The 19,206-nt window shown below is 39.7% G+C and overlaps 2 protein-coding genes across 9 annotated transcripts; one reads left to right on the top strand and one right to left on the bottom strand.

Annotated features, from left to right (window-relative positions):
• LOC132854878 (putative uncharacterized protein BRD3OS) lies at positions 1-941 on the top strand. The gene has a single exon (XM_060883524.1). It carries the CDS (start codon positions 454-456, stop codon positions 697-699), a length of 246 nt encoding a protein of 81 aa, XP_060739507.1. The 5' UTR covers positions 1-453; the 3' UTR covers positions 700-941.
• Positions 942-2,567: 1,626 nt separating this feature from the next.
• Positions 2,568-16,331, bottom strand: brd3b (bromodomain containing 3b). 8 transcript variants are annotated; one of them, XM_060884032.1, is made up of 13 exons: positions 16,171-16,331; positions 14,649-14,992; positions 14,328-14,465; positions 14,056-14,200; positions 13,255-13,433; positions 11,005-11,373; positions 10,727-10,855; positions 10,462-10,650; positions 10,120-10,260; positions 5,445-5,671; positions 4,967-5,256; positions 4,085-4,210; positions 2,568-3,289 (listed from the first exon to the last, which is right to left on the bottom strand). In XM_060884032.1, exons 2-13 carry the CDS (start codon positions 14,847-14,849, stop codon positions 3,171-3,173), a joined length of 2,253 nt encoding a protein of 750 aa, XP_060740015.1. In that variant the 5' UTR covers positions 14,850-14,992; positions 16,171-16,331; the 3' UTR covers positions 2,568-3,170. The 8 variants fall into 8 exon arrangements, with proteins under 8 accessions (XP_060740015.1, XP_060740014.1, XP_060740011.1 ...); XM_060884031.1 differs by having other exon boundaries at positions 11,005-11,376; positions 14,649-14,989; positions 16,161-16,330; XM_060884028.1 differs by having other exon boundaries at positions 11,005-11,376; positions 16,171-16,330.
• Between the last annotated feature and the right edge of the window lie 2,875 nt (positions 16,332-19,206).

Here is a 19,206-nt window from a genome sequence, read left to right as displayed (position 1 = left end):
ACGCTGTTGCCACGGCAGCGCTTTGGCGTTAATTTGTAGGCTTATCCAATCTGTCAGACTTTCACTGTTAAAAAGAGGAATAAATAAACAGAGACAATCGATAAAAGCCGTCATCTTAAAGATTTCTCCAGAAACCATGCAAATGAACTTACTTCTAGCAAAACGCTGCAATTTTGGACTGACTGCATCGAGTTGTGAAGCTGGATAAACAAGCTAACGTTAGCATGTAACTACGGAATCGCTTCACAACTCAAAACGCAATGCTGGTGCATTTATATGGATTAACACTTGACTGTTTACGAAGCAGACGTGTTTGATCGAAGCAACGAAAGCAAGCGCCGTTTCACTTGGCTGTTTTTAAAGCGATGGTATGATTGAGTCGAGGGCGCACTGACATGTCCTGCAGCCATCTCACACCACAGACCCAGCATTTCCTCACCACCTGTGGGCTTTATGGCAGAAAGATTTCCTCTGGCCGGGAAGGCCATGTCGGACGGTTTCGCTCGACTCCGGTACAAAGACACATCGCTGCTTATTTGGCAGCAGCAGCAGCTGGAGCTCGAAAAAACACCGATCAACTACCTGAACCGCAGCCGCAGCGCCTGGTACAGTCAGTACGGCAACCAGGCCGTGGTGCTGCGGGACAAAAACACGCTACACGAGCCTGAAAGCGGCTCCCGCATATGTTCGGTTATGTGATAGTGTTACTGGATTCTAACAGTCCTTATTTGTGGACAGTTTTTGATACATGGACATAGATGAGCAGAAAGTTAACGAGATGCATGTTACAGGTTCCAGTTGTGGTACAAAAATGACAGATTATCAACTGAAAACATTACCTGTATACACACCTCTGTTCTGCAGTTTACTAGCTTTACTTTACACAGTATTTTACAGTGTTCACTCCGTTATACACAAACCAGTAAAGCAAATGAAAGTGATTGAGCGTACACCATTGTTTTTTTTCCTGTGATTTATTTACAAATAAAATAAAATAAAAAAAAATAAAAAAAAACAAAAAAAACAAAGGGGGCCCACAGTCCAATTTAGGAATTATTTGAGTTTCTGCATCAGTCCGTTTTACAGCAGCTCGAAACCCTCCCTGCTTTAGCTGACAGCGCTTAATATTCAGCTTGACTAATATCGATGGTTTTACACCAGTGGCTCATATGTTATAGTTAAAAAAAAAAGTTTAAGAAATATACTGCAAATCAACATGCAATACACAAAGGTTTTCAATCATAAAAAAAGAACTAAAATATAACCTATTTATACCCAAAGCATCAACTAATAGGTGAATATCCATGTACATATCATATAACTTATATATTTATATTTAAGCCTTTGTATGGTTGACATCTTTATTTAAAAAAAAAAAAAAAAAAAAAAAAAGAACTTATCCTTTTTTTCCTTTTGTTTAGTGGAAGAGGAAGAGATATACCAGTGACAACCATGGGGGAAAAGTAACACTCAACACTACTACCGAGAGAGAGAAAAAAGGGGAAAAAAAAAAACCCCACTAAATTCACATCCCATATCTTGATATCAGCATTTCAACATGATGTGAGTTGAGAAAGGAAGAAAAAAATAAAAATAAAAAAATAAAAAAATGGATCAATCCTGGCTTAACAGTTTCAATTCAGTTCTTCCATTATTTCAAGCACTAAACTTAAGGCAATGAGAGAACATCGACTGTTTTGAGGACACAGGACAGGGTTTGATGCACTGTAGATAAATACATATATATATATAAAAATAAACAAACAAACAAAATGATATCCATCATGTTGTTCGGTTATGTAGGATTTCAGCAGTAATCCGTTCAAAGACGATAAAAATATACCAAGAACTTCTTTTCAGCATTGAAGTACCACTCAAAGCATGTAATGCAGTATTCCAAAGTTGGTCATTTAAAAAAAATCTATTTATAAAAAGAAAGAAGAGTCATTAGTGTAATACTTTAGAAATGACTAAACATGACCTGCTGAATATACAGAGTACTGCTGTTTGTCTTTACAATTTATGAGACAAATATCCTCTTTAGTACTGGGACATAGACAGGAGGACCAGACTACTAGTATTCCATGAGAGCAAAGCATCCTGGATTAGAGTTTGAAAAAGATGATCAGCACATATCAGACTGTTTAATATGGGCTCCTCACAAGGATTTTCGTTTGACTCATATAGCCAATTATGCTTTTATAATAAATAATACGGTTTTGTGAATTACTGGTCAATCAAAGATAGTGGTGATTAATATAATGGATTTCAGAAGCTGTAGGAAAAAACATTGGGTATATCATTAGTGAAAAAAAAGTTGAGTATGTTCAAATTATGTATAAAAACAAACCCATTACTGAGAATGTATAATGTAGTTAAAACAAAAACAATAGACAAAATTATACATCAAATACTGAATGAGAGAAGCACGGTGAGAGAAGGAAATTACAGCGCTGACAACTGAAACTACACACAAGCCTCTCAAAATACAGCTCTGAACTTTACGACCGGTACGACCCAGAGCATCACCTGTTCACTCTACTGAGTCATGATGCACCAATTTTAAAAATTATAAGTTCCACTGAATTCTTGATAATTCTGTAACTCCTGGCAAACCAGGAGATGAACCATACCAGGTGAAAAATAAATAAAGTTCTTCTTTAAAATGGCAACGATACGTTATTATCGTTACCTGTAAAAGAAAGGTGGAATGAGTTGAACTGTCATGCTTACATGACCATCAATGCAGAAAGAGAGAACGTTAACTGCTTGCTCCTTCACACTTTCATACATGATGAAGCTACTAATTTACTGAAACACGGCCAGGTGTTTGTCAGTCATTAAATATGCACCTGTTATTGGGTTCTTCTGAGCAAGAACCCAGGGGGAGGAAACAAACAACTCAAAGGTCTCCACCACCACAAAAATATCTTTTCTGGCGATGACCAAGTGTTTCCCTTTGAGGGTCACCCCTGTTTCCACTGTCAGCTATCTTTATCTGTATACGTCTTTATCCAAGCCAAGGGCATTCTACAACAGGTTATTTTAAAATATCTTCTGTCTTTAGCTTCTAACTCCATATGTAACAGATCTTCAGGTGAGACACTATCAGGACAGCAAACACTACTCATTAGAAAAATGGAGGAGGTTGAAGTGTACATGTCGAGAGCTCAGTCCGAGTCGCTGGTCTCGGAGCTGGAGCCGCTGGAGCTGCTGCTGCCCGTGTCAGAAGAACTGCTGCTGCCACTCAGCCGAGATGGCCCACCCCCTGGCGCTGAGCCTGCCTTTTCTGCTGGGTACAAGAGGTGGTGATTAGAGAAAGGGAATGGGTAGAAAGCAACAACTCGTATGCCAAATGTGCTTACAGTGGCTTGCATAAGTAATTCTCCCTCTATTCCCCCCATCTGTATTAAATCTTGGAACTGAAATGAACTCTGTAGCCTTCCGAGGACATCACCTGACCTGTTAAATGCCCACAGGACAACTCTAATGAATGAATTACATGACTTATAATACCAACTGGTTGCAATGGAACTAATTTAACTTATTTAGGGGTTACCACACTTGTGACTTTCAGTAATTCACTTTTATGGCATATTAGTTAGCAGATATTAGGTTTCATAACATAATCCCAATTAAATCAATTTCAGTTCCAGATGCTGACGTGGAGAAATTCATGAGGGGGTGAATACCTATGCAATGCACAGTAAGCTGTTAAACTGGGTGGTGTTATGACCCTCTGTAAGAAACCTTAGCCCTGCTCCATTAGACACCAATGTGCTTGTGTTATGATAGAATAAAGGCATGCGCACAGAGCAAAGCATTAATCATGACAGAATCGAACCAACAGTATGGCGCGTCCACTAAACAGCCAGACACACTGAGGCAGGACAAAACTGCTTCTAACTTTTATTGATCTAATCTCACTATCCCTTTAGGAATAGGACTGAAGCAAATTAAAAAGAAGGGGCACACTATGGCCTTTAAGTTAGCATAACCAGTTACAGACACATTGTAAAGAGAAAGGAATATTGTTATAAAGCAAATTCCTGTCTGTCCTCTCCACACACTGCCACACAGGTACCTTTTTTGGGCGGTTTCTTGTTGTTGTTCAGCTGTCCGCTCACGTCCTGCAGCCTCTTTTCTAACTCTTTCTTCTTTTCCTGAACCAGTTCCTCTTTAGTCTTGGCACTCTTTTTCCCAGTGCCCGCTGCAGGAGACACACAGCGGCGACCAGTGAGTCCTCAGCCTCGCACCCGCCGCCGTGGCAACAAGCAGCAAAAAGCACTTGACTACACTGCAACTGATCATCTACGGCAGTACAATGAGCTAATACATACTACTACTTTAACTACAGTGTGTGTAGTGATTAAAACACCAGGGGTGGACAAATCAATAGCCTGGACACACGGGACAAGCCGGTTAATCAGAGTGCGTCTGAGTCCTCAGAGCTTGTGTGTCAACGCGAGACGTGTGACAGATGCTGAAAATCTAAACTAGCTGACCTTAAACTAATTAAACATGTTTAAGCCTAGTTATTGATCCTAGCTTGCAGAATTAAGATCTCACTATCTGCAAAATGCCCTAAACTGTAGTATATCCACTAGAGTATTCACCTAGTTAATTGATACGATTTGTCCACCCCTGAAAATAACAGGACACAAAATAAATAAAAACACTAATTAGTGGCATAAGGAGTCTTATTTAAAAAAAAAAAAACACCCTTTGAAACTTTCAGGAAGAATTACTGATGACTTAAATGTAATTTTTTTTGATGGTTTATACACAGGCACAGTATTAATCTGAGTAAGGAGTGGAGAGGTGATCTACCAATCATGCAAGACAGCCGAGAAAGGAAGTGCTCCCATCACAGAGAGAATAATCGCAGGCAAATTCAGCATTCAGAGCAGGTCAGCAGAGAAAGAGACAGAAACCCTGAAAACAAGACACACACACACACACTTACGTAATGGTTTGCGCTGCTTCTTTTGTAAACAGGACTTGACGTAGCGCTCGAGCTCGCGCAGTGTCGACGGCTTGAGCGTCTCAAAGTCGATTTCTATCTCGTCTGGGTTGGAGTCACGCAGCGATGGCTCACGGGACTGGATAATATGCACCACACGGCCCAGTTTCTCACCAGGCAGCCGGTTGATGTCCAGGCTAAGCTGCCTCTTTTCATCGTATGACATGGGAAGTGCTTCCTCTTCATCCGACTCATAATTTGCTCCAGTTGGCTTGGTGCCTTTTTTCGGTTGCCTGTGGAAAAGTTTGACATGAATACAAATGGTATGAACACAGATTTCCTGTATGTAAAAAAAAAAAAAAAAAAAAATCCCCAAAGAAGCAATTTAAAAAAAAAAAAAAAAAAAAAAAAAAAAAAAGAAACCTTGAGATTTATCATAATATTTCCAACTATTCTTGTGTCAGGGTCCACATGGTTGTACCTGGTAGTAGATGTGCTGTTGGGTTTCCTGGCTGAACTCTTTTTGGGCTGACTCGGCTTGTTCTGCTGCAAGGACTTGGTCTTCTTCTCTTCTTCCACCTTAGCCTTGGCTTTGTCTTTCTCTTTGTCTTTCTTCTTCTTGTCCTTTTCTTTCTTTTCTTTCTTCTTCTTTGGTTTGCTGACGGGGCCCTGCGAAAGAGCGGCCAGCTGTTCGTGAACAGCCTTCAGCTGGAGAGAGAAAGAGAGCATGGATGTTTAGCTCATCACAGGGAGACAAATTGCTGCTACAAGATATAAGGAGTATTTTAGCTCTTCAGGGAAATAATAAGGAATGACATTTATTTCACACTCATTTGCCCCATTTTTCTTTAATACTGCAGTTTTTGCCCTTTTGCTTCCCTCATGAGGGAAAGTCTAGACAGTTTTCAAACTTTCCTTAATAATTTATAGCAGTTATTAACTGAACAGAGAAACAAATCTCTAGCCTGGATTGTGTGGACAACAAGAGTTTCTTACTCGTAGTTGTGCTGGACAAATAGCTTTAATAACCAAAGAAGCAAGCACGGTGGCTTAGTGGTTAGCACGTTCGCCTCACAACTCCAGGGTTGGGGGTTCGATTCCCGCCTCCACCTTGTGTGTGTGGAGTTTGCATGTTCTCCCCGTGCATCGGGGGTTTCCTCCGGTTTCCTCCCCCGGTCCAAAGACATGCATGGTAGGTTGATTGGCATCTCTGGAAAATTGTCCGTAGTGTGTGTGATTGCGTGAGTGAATGGGATTGTGTGTGTGCCCTGTGATGGGTTGGCACTCCGTCCAGGGTGTATCCTGCCTTGATGCCCGATGACGCCTGAGATAGGCACAGGCTCCCCGTGACCCGAGGTAGTTCGGATAAGCGGTAGAAAATGAGTGAGTGAGAAGCATAGCAACCAACACATCCTGCTGACTATAAGAAGTTTTCATTTAATATGTCTACGTTGGTGTGATGCATCAAAAAGCCACTTTAATGAATGTTTTTCGAGAATCCTACCAGCTGCACTACACATTAGCCAGGCTGCTTTTGGTGCCGACAGGACAACACATTTTACTAGGCGGATGAACATGCGTGAGTGACCGATTTCTGAACACGCAAGTTTGTGGAAAGACAGCGGGGGGAAAATATCAAAATAAAATACACCCTTTGTGCTACGTTAGCAAACGCACAATCAGCTCATAGTTTACAAGAAAAATAATTAAAAAGAAATAGATGTTTCTCACAGACCCAAAATCATCTTTACTTGAAGCATGTAAAGACAGCACCATCCTGAAACGTATGGACTTTAAGTGAGGTCGCAAACATGATGTGCTTCAACAAAAACATGATCAGGAGACAATAAGAGCTGCAGAAATTTATATACGCTGCTATTTCCTTTAGATTATATTAATGCATGAACTAGCAGCCAACTAGCTCACCATTCATATTGTTATATAACAATGCGACTGAATTCTCAAATCTGATTGGCCAGAAGATATGCATTATTTGGACAACAATTCTGAATGTAATACAAATCATTATAATAATGATTTTATTTAGCATTTATATTAATGTACTTGTTGAGGTCAAGGTTTTTTGTTAGAAGACATTTATGGAAGGAGTCTCAGCTCTTCCCAGCATAGGAAATTCGGTGATGGACAGAAAACATTAGAAAGCTGTGTTCACCCCCAAACCCCATCCTTCAAAACTGATACAAAATCATGAGACAAGCTTTATTTAAACCAGTAGCACCCTGTATTTTAAAATCATGGTTCATTTAATTCCATTCCATTTATCTGACCTTGTCTCAAAGCAGCTTTACAGAAGCATAGAAACAATAAAAATTTAAAAAGTTTAAAAATAAATTATCTCCAACATCTATCACAAATGACACCACAGCTTCTGTAAAGCTTCTTCTGGTTTAAATAAAGCTTGTCTCATGATTTTGTATCAGTTTTGAAGGATGGGGTTTGGGTGTGAACACAGCTTTCTAATGTTTTCTGTCCTTCACACACACACACACCCCCCACCCCCACACACATTTGTTGCATAGTTGATCAAGCGTCCTTGTCCAACTTCTGCTAATTTTTCAGTACCAGTCTTTTTCAAGTTTAGGTTTAAGTTCTGTAACTTAAGGAGAGTTCAAGCATTTTGGATATACCTTGAAAATGTTTCTTATGAAGGATGAAGAACACTGTCTTACATTAACAGTATGATCAGCCCTGTAGTCCCAAGCATCAGAAAACAAAATTCCCCTAGCAACAAGATACTATTTCCTACCAAGAACATCAAGTTGCTTTCCTTAAAAAAAATCTATTCCATGCCAACTTAAATAGCAACAAAAAAAGATCACCTAAATGTGAATGACATTTGAAAGGAGAAAAAAAACTTGCAGTTTCCAGGTTTTGTGACCGACAACGATTCACCCCTGGAAAATCAATGTCAATCAATCAACACACATCGGGGCAGGACAACAGAAGAAAAGTCTAAAAGCCAAGCTGAGCGGAAAAGCAGGAAAATGTCCATCTAGCTCTATTTAAAGAGTCTAAACCTCTAACTAACCAAAAAAAGGGTCAGTAAGGAAGTGCAGAAAAGGTTGAGAAAACACCTGAAATTCACCTGGAACAAAAAAATAAAATAAATACATAAAGATATTGCATGTGAAAGCACAATGGGTTTTTACAGAACACTGCTATCACACTGTAGCAAAATACACCAATCAGCCATAACATTAAAGCCAGCTGAAAGGTTGCATAAATAACATTTGCAGCAAGTACATAGTCAGTGCTCGAGAATGGTGTGGTACAACCAGAGAAATAGGTAAGGATCAAGGACTTGGTTAGAGCATCTCCAAACAGACAAAGTTCTTGAGGTGTTCCTGGTAAGTAGTGGTGATTACCTACCAAGAATAGTCCAAGAAACCGTCAACAGGGTCACAGGCACCCAAGACACACTGATGAACATAAGGAACAAAGCCTAGCTCACCAGGACTGATCCCACAGAAGAACTACCTAAACCAGCATTGCTGAAGTCGTTGGCTATGACAAAGATGTCAGAACACACAGTGCAACGCTGCTTGCGGCGTATGGGGCTGTTTAGCTGCAGCCTGGTCAAAGTGCTCATGTTGATCCCTGTACAATGCCAAAAACAGCTACACTGGGCATGGGGGCATAAGAACTGGACCATGGAGCAGTGGATCAAGTGGATGTTTGGATGGGTGTGCCGACAGAGTCAGTGTGATGTCCTGGATAATATTTTGCTGGGAAATCTTATGTCCTGGGATTCATGTGGATTAGGGATTCTCTGATCAATCAGAATCGGCCAATAATCACATTCGATGACTTGATTAATAGTCATTCAAACTCGCTCGCAACTTGACGTAAGCACATAAGGACGTACATGATGATCTGAAACTTTCACGCTGCAGTCATGTTATCAGCAGTGTGAAATTACTATGATGCCTTGAGAAACAATGAAACATTTGCCATTTATTGTGCATCTTCAAAATAACTACAACATGGAGGAACATTGACCAAAGGATGTAGGACGACAAATCTGATTCAAAACTTGAGAACGAGCCAATGCAAGACGCATGGCAAATACGAAAAGCTGGCCAATGCAAAACAACCAACTAGTAGCATGACTCAGCCATCAATTACAGCCTTACTGAAAAACAATTATTTATAAAAAAAAAAAAAAAATTTAAATTAAATAAATAAATAAATAAATAAAAATAAATAAATAAATAAAAAACACAACACACACCAGACAGCAAGAAATCTAAAAATATAACCACAAAAATAATGGAATTCAACAGCATTTAACCAGCTGCTGCCAGTCACATAAGACATTAGATTTAAATGCCTTATTGCACATCTTGAAACAAGGTGTCATATGCAGTGGGTACAAATACTTTCGCAGATGTACTGTAGTTATGTCTACATCCACATAAACAGCTTCCTTCGTGACAAAGTGGCAGCAAGAAATTTAACTGATATCTGGAGCTCTAGTGTGTCCCTGATGTCCACGTTATGTCTGACAGCACAGTGGATAACTGAAAACTTTGAAAAGAGGCAAGTGATTCTAGTTATTGTCTTCAAGCACATATTAGACAATATTGAAATGCACCTTATGGGTTACAATGTGTTGCCATTTAATCTTGTTTCATTACGTATCCTAATATAGCTTATATTTGAAGCCATGTTTTAACAGGCATGTTCAATTTTTAATTGTAAACTGAATATTTGTTGTCCTTATTTATTTGATTCTCTATTATGACAATAATATACACAATGACAGATAGATATATCAGAGCTATCTATCAGGTCAGAGAGCAGGAGCAGCCACTGTGTGGAACCCCAGAGCAATTAGGATTAGGGGCCTTGCTAAATGGTAGCTTTGCAGTTCAGAGGCATAAACCGCAACCTTCCGATCAGCGAGTCAATGCCTTAACTGCGATCATAATGACAAAAAAAATTGGTGGAAAAATCCTGATCGGAGCATCCCTAATGTGGATGTTACTTTGGCACATACCACCTACCTAAACACTGTTGCAAACCAAGAACACCCCTTCATGACTAATTTAATGTTATGGCTGATCTGTGTTCTATGTTTTTTCAGTGTCTAGTGTAAGGCATGAATTCACTGTCATTGAATATTATTTTTATACCTTGTTTGTGGATTCGAAACATTTTCCTTCGTTGTCTAGTGACTGTATTGGTGGGTTGATTAAAAGGTCATGGCCTGAAGCTCCAGCATGGCCAAGCTGCCACTGTTGGGCCCTGAGATCTGACCATAACTTTCTAGCAAGCTGAGATGTGCAAAGAAAAAATGTCACAGAAATGTATGAGAGAAATTCTTTAATATTAAAGCTAAGCCTGAGGATTATATTTTGAGCTCTTGAGAGTTACACCCCAATTCATAAAAATAAATGAAGCTGTTTGACCAGTGGTTCTTCCCTCCTTCTGTGCTCTGGGTTGTGCGTGGTGGTGCCCACCTGCAGCACACTCACCTGCTCCTGCAGCTCTGCCAGGCGGGTGGCTCTTTCCTCCTCCGAATCAGAGCTGGAGCTGGACGAGTCGGCACTGCTCTCACTGCTCCCTGTGCTCTTACTTACAACCGCCGTGGCAGAGGTGCCTCCAGGAGACGAGGGCTCAGCAGGCTCGTCTGGCATCTTAGCAAAACGCATCTCAAATACATCCTACAGGCGGTGCAGAGCGAGGGTTAGAGCGAGCTGAGGATGTGGGAGAAAATCTTTATAGTTCATTCATTTTTACCTGAAGTTTTCTTGCCATGGCAACAACCTCATGATCAGGCGGATTATATTTATAGCAATTTGAGAACATTAACCGGACATCTGCTGCAAAGCTTTGGGCATCTTGGTACTCTCTGCTGTCCATTTTTTTCTGGAAAAACGGCACAGGAGATCACTTTTCACAAAATGCCTGGTAATACTTAATCCTGTTAAAAGCTATTCAGTGGCTCTAATGTATTTGCAATTTTTTTGCAATTCAGATTAAAGCAAAAACAAAGAGGAGGGATCAGAGAGCCATACTTTGACTGTACTGAGGTCCATAGGTTGCTTGATGATTTCATGGTAGTCATGCAGCTCCAGTGCTGCTGCATCCACGGGTTTATAGAAAGGCCAAGCGTAGGCGGCGTGCTTCTTGGACAGCATCTCTTTCAGGATGGTGTCACAGTATTTGAGGTGGTCGCTCAGTTTGCTCTTCTTGCTCCCCTGCTGCAGGAGCTCACCATCGTCCAAGTCCTTCTTCGGGGGTTTGATGGGTCGGCCGGTGCTTTCGCGTCTGGAGATCACCTTGCTGTGTTTGGAGTCCAACAGGGGAGTTGGAGACTCACCTCTGCTGGCTGTGATAGCACAGGTGGTGGGAGTGGTAGTGTCGGCTTTCCGCTTTACCCCCTTCTTCTGGAAGCAAGCAAAATAACAAAATACTAGGGCTGGGCAGGTCAGAATACGCTACTACAGTTTGAAGGGAATTATTCACAAATACCCTGCCAACAGTCCACAGAGATGATGTAATAACTCAGATGCAGGTTATGCGTAAAGCAAGTTACCATAGTTTCATGAGATTATCCCGAATAAAAAAAAAAAAGATAAAAATGATAACAGAATTTTAGACTAAGAGGAACCTGCAATTTAAAAAAATCTTTTTACAATCAATCAGTGGAATCCTGGCTCATGCAGAAAATGGGTCAAAAACAGAAACAAGCCCCATTAATATTTGTAGAAATGTTATGTCTAGAGAAAACGATTAAGAATGCAAGGAGCAGGACTGTGGACTTTTTGTCTGGGTAAAACAGGACAACATGAAATTGTCATTTTTCAAAAGTGAGCATGAAGTCAAAGATATTTTTCTTTCCATTATTATATTACAATAAATGTGATGGTTAAAATTCACGTCTTAACTTGCCTGGGTGTTTCATGTCATGTCAAGATGAGCACCGTACAAGCGCTTACAATTTTTTTTATTATTAAAAAATGGAAAAATAAATAAATGTGTGCTCTTTGGTCACAATGGCATTAAATTGTACATTATGCAGTCATAAATTCTGTTTAATGGTGTGAAGTTTTTGGCTGCAACACCAAAACAGGCCATAAATCATACATTGTAAATCTGTCTTAAGTATTAGTTTCATTAGTCTGGTATTTAAAGCTAAGCTTTTAAGACAAAACTTGTAATTTAATAAAAATCACAGTGAACCTGAGGACAAGTAATTGATACAGAATCTCACATCAAGCAAAACAGCCATGCGTTTATTTATGACAGCTAATTAATTAATTTACAGCAGAGAGTTGAGTCTACAGCCGAACTAAGTGTTAATCAAATCGCTGCTCACAGCTGAACAGGTCAACATGCTTATATTAAACACTGCTTTAAATTAAGGAAACGATATAGAAAGTTCAGAAATATGATGGTGATGCCACTTTTTTTTTTTTTAAATACTGACCCAGACATACTGCATATCAGTTTTAAAAGGAGATTTCTACTCATCCCCATCAGATAACAGCAAATGCAGTTAATTCTGATGTCAGTATCATACTAAAAATTATCTCAGGACATCCCTAAAAGATGGAAAAACTAAAAAAATTTGAACTGTTTTTAAATGCTCTTGCGAGAACTTCTTAGATTCTTCAAGAACTTCTTAAAATGTAAATTAAATAAATTAAATTAATTGACTATTTTTATGCTATAAAAATTGAGTTGGTTTGTTTAAGAAACTTGAGTGAATGGCTGAAAATGTAAGCAAGGTGATATGTCTGTGCATTAAACCCCTGCTAACATAAACCCAAACAAAAAAATTAACAAAATCTCCTGAGTCATATCTTCATCAGACATGCACTAATATCTAGCTGTTAGAATATCCCATAAACCAAATCGGTTCACTGTTATTTACAGCACAAATCAAAACAAAATCAGCAAAAAAAGGATTAATTTTTTTCTCTCATTATTTCTAGATGGAATGCTAACCTTCAGAGCCATAAACTAAAAAAACACAAAAAGGAAAAGAGGGAACCATGTATTGGTGTTAGTGCAGAATTAAAAGATTGTGCATTTAAATTCTTTTAACTTCCAAAATTTCCTGACCTGCAGCAAAACCCAGGACAAAATCTTAATTAATATAAATATACAATCATTCTGCAATATGAATGTTTACATGCTTAATACACCCCGTTAAAGTAAACACAACCATGCAGAACACCACAGTTTATCCAATTCCAAAAAACAACAACTAGTTCAGATGATCACTGCTGGAAATAAACTTCAGTACAAGGAAGTCTTACTTTGACAACAGGCTGTGCGCTTGGGATCATGGGTGCAGCTGGTGGAACCGCCTGGACGTTAGAGGTGATGGTCGGTACAGGTGTCGCTGCAATTACAGGAGTTTGAGGCGGCTGCGGAGGAGAGCTTGGACATGATGAGGACGGGGAGGTCGAGGACAGTGCTGAAGCTTGCTGAGCTTCTGTCAGAGAGAAGAATGAGAAGATGAATGTTAAAGGATTTTTTTTTTTCCTTTTCATTTTGTAAGCCTTGATAAAAATTTATACTATGGTTTGATAGTGTGTTCAGTCCATTAGAAAGCATGCCTATTTAAAAAGAAATAATAATACTAATATTGGACCATTATACTATTATTACCTCCATGATTCCAATCTCTGGTCATTTCACATAGTTTCATGTGTATTTCACTTTTAATGTGTATCTAATAAAAATTTGTTCATGCTTAGAAATAAGATTCCTAAATATGTGGTTATGCTTTATATTTTAGTGGTGCTATACTTTACCATATTTTAATTCCAACCACACAATCAGGACAAAATATGTGGTTTCTAAATTTGGTGCAGGTCATTCTGTTTTTGTGGCTTTTTTTTTTTTTTTTTTTTAAACAAGCCATGCCATCACTTCACCAAGCATACAATTATATGAAGGTATGAAATGTGGGTCGGTGGCAACTTGGTGAGTACACTAGAGGAGATGCAGATGGCATTAGTTTGCATTTGTACACTTTTTAGATTCATCCAATGCTTAAAACAAACTGTCTTCAGTCTTGTATGCACTACATTTCATTGTGAGTAAAGATTTACCTGAAGCAGGAACAGAACCCGGCTTGCGTGCCTTGCCTTTCGGAGGTGGTGGCAGCAGTTCCACCTCCTCCTGGGGCATCTGTGCCACCTTCTGGAGGAAAATTTTTTCCAAAGCTTGAGCCATAAGAACAATATCATCTGTAGGCTAAAAATAAGAAAAAAATGTATGTATTTATGCACACACACAATAGTGTAAAACTTCCTATCTTTAACTGGTGCAAATGTGACATTTTAGTTGAACAGAAATTATAAAATGGCCAAGTTATCTTTACCTTGTTATATATATAACAGTTTGTGAACATAGTGTTGAAATCCTGCATGCATTCACCAGCTGTCCAGTAGTAATTATTCTCAAGTCTCTTCTTGATCGTCCCCATATCCATTGGGTTCTTGATGACTTTGTGATAGTCCTTAAGAATAAAACACATTAGCAAAGAATGATTACTGTAGCAAAAAACAAATGGAAATAGCAAAAAACGGAAAAAAAACAAACATGCATATTTTCTTGTTTCTATTTCTTTGTAATTCTCTACAGTGAATGAAACATCAGAGAATGAAAAACTAAGGCTTGGCAATGTATAGATCTTACTTACTGGAAGATTTAATTTGATGGCATCCACAGGTGTGTAAAAAGGCCATGCAAACTGATGCCTCCACAACGTCTTCACCACAACATTCTGCATGTACTGGAGCTGGTTGGTTTTTCGGCCAGGCTTGCTGGTGTTCGTCACTTCAGGTGGAGGGGGGTTGACTATAGCGGGAGCAGCCTGGGTGGGAGATGTGACCGCCGACATCGTGGACAGCGGAGAGGAGAACGTGGCTCGATCGAGGTTGGATCTGGATGTATTTCTCTAATGATTACAGAGTTCCTCTTTCTTCTCCTTACTCCCTCCACGACAGACACATCCCATCTCAGGACCTGAGCGTCAGCAATCTGCTGGAAAGTATTGAGAAATCTGTTTGATTCAATGCTATTAAACACTAGTGCATGAACAACACAACATGGACTTAACAATGAAAAACTAAACAAGAAGTTTATACTGCCCAATGAATTAAGACATTTTCATTGTTATTTTTAGTTAAAATGCGTTACATAAACTTTCAAGCAAGGGAGAAATGCAGCATTCGTTCGTCCTTTAGATAAATACAAACACTATTAAGGCATCAACAACTGATGAGACTCGAACCTAGTGAAATTAGTGAATAAACAACTCGGCAACTTGAACGCACCTTGACAACGTAGCCCCAAAGTGTGGTCTGATACAAGAATCAAATGAATCATTTCAGTGCTCCGTTAATGAAACACGTTCAGAGATGTTCACATATCTCCGAAACCTTTATTTGTCTAGTTAATCATAAGAAACATTGAAGTTAAAAAGTGAACCGCGGTTCTGTTATCTTACTGTGAATAAATAAACATATCCCCGATATTAGCCAACGTTAGACAGCAGATCGCTCGTACAAAAGTCTCTCAGGTTGTTTCTAACAATTCATCTAATTTCATCAGATCAGAATGTTCCGAATAGAAGCTAATACAGCGAGCCAGATCGCCTCGATATAACTTTCTTTAAAAGATGGCGGGCACGGTAAAGCTTTGCATCGAGGCTGCCTACAAGCTAACGCTAGCTCACTATAGCTAACGCTAGCTCATCGCTAACTTACTGTAGCTACCGCTAGCTCACTGTAGCTAACGCTAGCGCTCACTGTGGCTAACGTTAGCTCATCGCTAGCTCACTGTGGCTAACAGCTCCTCCATGTCTGTTCCGCGAACACAGCCATTGTGTGCACGCCGTGCGATGAGCTGCCGGTTAGCTGGCCGATTTTAAACACACGGAGCTTTTGCTTTATCACATTGTTCGCCCTAAAAGCGAGATTAAACGACCGACGACGTGAACTCTAATCCGGTTGTTAAATGTGGCCCAACAGCACTGAAGAGGGAGTAAAAAGCCCGCTTTGTTATGTTGTTGCACAGCGCTATGCATTCTGAGGCAATCTGTGTAGCCACATTCAGCCGTGCATTCAACATGAAAAAACAATCAATATGCACCGTCAAAGCGGAAAATCAACTCCAATCCAAAGACATTTATCGTAAACACGTATTTTACACTTTATTACTTTCACTCCAAGCAGCTCCGGTAGCGTTTCCTTGCAGATTTTCCGGTAGCTTTTTATTGCATCGAAGCGGCATAATACACGGCTTGCTCGACTCTGTAGTTGTGTGTATGTATATGTGTGTGTGCGTGTGTGAGTGAGTGTTCTGCTCATGCGCAGTAGCGCACAGTATTGTGGTCCATATTGTGCTGATGAACTGCTGGCCTTTAATCTGCATGGCGGTCATAAAGCGTGCTGCTTTCCGACTGCTTAAACCTCACACATGCACAGTCAGTTTGGCCACAACGTTCAACTGAAAATGCTTTTCACATTTTAATGAATTGATCCCCAAAACCATAACACAGCTGCATGTTTCTCCTCGGCATCCGACAGAGTAAATAATAATAAAAGTAGTAATAAACACCCTAGGCTTGCTATCATCTAATCGACGCTACTTGGTACAATATTTTCGTGGCGCCTGTGTTCTGCGCATGCTCACCGTCAAGGGCTCGATTACAAATGGGTCTGTTTAGCATAAATAGGTCACTACAACACGGAACGGAACTCATTATTTAATACCCTACATAGTTGACGTATAAAGAGAGTAGAGAACCGTTTGTAATTCAGCCATTGGTTTTTAAGTGACTCGTTCACATTACGCTGTAAGTAAATGTTTCCCCCTTACGTAGTGTTGTCTTGTTCCCTAAACAAACAGCTTAAATCAGTTTGGTTAGTTATCTCAAGGTAGCTGGGGTTATATTTAAGTGCTTCTGAATGAAGTTTCTCTCTCTCTCTCTCTCTCTCTCTCTCTCTCATATATATATATATATATATATATATATATGTGTGTGTGTGTGTGTGTGTGTGTGTGTGTGTGTGTGTGTGTGTGTGTGTATGTATGTATGTATATACAGAATCAGAATCAGGTTTATTGGTCAAATGTGTTGACACACAAGGAATTTGGTTCCAGCTGTTGACACTATGACACTATACTATACATTTAGCTTGGCCTATACAAGACAAGACAATACAGACTATACAGACGATTTGAGACAGTACGAGTATTAAATACGAATACAGAATATATGACTGATCAGTTAAGTGTGAGAGTGCATGATAGTGCAAATAATAGAATAAAATATTGTGCAATATTATGCTTTTTGTAAAATATGCTTCAGCAGTAGTGTGCGTATCCTATATGGATGATGTGATGACTGACAGTTCTGATAATACAGTACTTATAGATATGGTGAGTTGTTAATCAGGGTGATTGTCTTGGGAAAGAAACTGTTCCTGTGTCTGGCAGTTTTGGAAAACAAAGCTCTGTAGCGCCTGCCAGAAGTGAGTACACCCCTCACATTCTTGTAAATATTTTATTATATCCTTTCACGCTTATATCTTAACACTGAAAAAAATGACAGTTTGCTAGTTGTGTTGAATTTGGTGTTATCTCATGGCAAAGAACTCTCTGAGGAACTGAAAAAAATAATTGTTGCTCTACATAAAGATGGCAGAGGCTATAAGAAGATTGCCAAGACCCTGAAACTGAGCTGCAGCATGGTGGCCAAGACCATAAAGAGGTTTAACAGGACAGGTTCCACTCAGAACAGAGTGCACGTGGACAGAATCATATCCAGAGGTTGTGTTTGGGAAATAGACATATGAATGCTGGCAGCATTGCTTCAGAGGTTGAAGGGGTGGGGAGTCTGCCTGTCAGTGCTCAGACCATACGCCACACACTGCATCAAATTGGTCTGCATGGCTGTCGTCCTAGAAGGAAGCCTCTTCTAAAGATGATGTACAAGAAAGCCTGCAAACAGTTTGCTGAAGACCAGCAGACTAGGGACATGGATTACTGGAACCTTGTCCTGTGGTCTGATGAGACCAAGATAAACTTATTTGGTTCAGATGGTGTCAGCGTGTGTGGCGGCAACCAGGTGAGAAGACAAGTGTGTCTTTCCTACAGTCAAGCATGGTGGTGGGAGTGTCATGGTCTGGGCTGCATGAGTTCTGCTGACAACTGGGGTGCTACAGTTCATTGAGGGAACCATGAATACCAACAGGTACTGCAACATACTGAAGCAGAGCATGATCCCCTCCCTTCGAAGACTGGGCCGCAAGGCAGTATTACAACATGATAATGTCCCCAAACACACCTCCAAGATAACCACTGCCTTGCTAAAGAAGCTGAGGGTAAAGGTGATGAACTGGCCAAGCATGTCTCTAAACCCTATTGAGCATCTGTGGGGCATCCTCAAATTGAAGGTGGGGGAGCGCATGGTCTCTAACATCCACTAGCTCCATGATGTCATCATGGAGGAGTGGAAGAGGACTCCAGTGGCAACCTGTGATGCTCTGGTGAACTCCATGCCCAAGAGGGTTAAGGCAGTGCTGGAAAATAATGGTGACCACACAAAATATTGACACTTTGGGCCCGATTTAGACATTTTCACTTTGGGGAGTACTCACTTTTGTTGCCAGCGGTTTAGACATTATTGGCTGTGTGTTTGTTATTTTGAGGCGACAACAGATTTATATTTATATAACACTGTTATATAAGCTTTACACTCAGCACTTTACATTGTAGCAAAGTGTCATTTCTCCAGTGTTGTCACATGATGTATATACTTCTGTATATACTGATGTATATATATACTTCTAATAATGATACATAAGCAGATGGCTTTATTTTTCTTTCTGAAAATTGGATGTATGGTTTGCATTTCTTTCAAACAACCTGTTTAATGATATGTAGCCATGGCAACCAGTTAAATAAACAAAACACATTTGTCAGCACCAACTACCAAGCTACACTGTAAAATATCCTCCAGAGTTCATCCTTTTATTTTCACACATATTACAGTCTTAATATATCTTTGATGACTGGGAAAACATTTGGATGTATACATAACCCTGATCAATAAACAGTGGTGAATTACGTAACTTTCTAGTGCACATACTAGAAATACACACATACACATACAGTGCCATAGATTTTGGTGGAAAAGGATGACACTGCTAATGACAGCTTCAAACAAATCCAAGTTGCAATAACACTTG

Source organism: Tachysurus vachellii, chromosome 12 (genome assembly GCF_030014155.1).
Source record: "Tachysurus vachellii isolate PV-2020 chromosome 12, HZAU_Pvac_v1, whole genome shotgun sequence".
In the NCBI taxonomy this organism is placed as follows: Eukaryota; Metazoa; Chordata; class Actinopteri; order Siluriformes; family Bagridae; genus Tachysurus; species Tachysurus vachellii.
The sequence above is the reverse complement of the archived record's forward strand: the minus strand, read 5'-3'. Positions and strand labels throughout refer to the sequence as shown.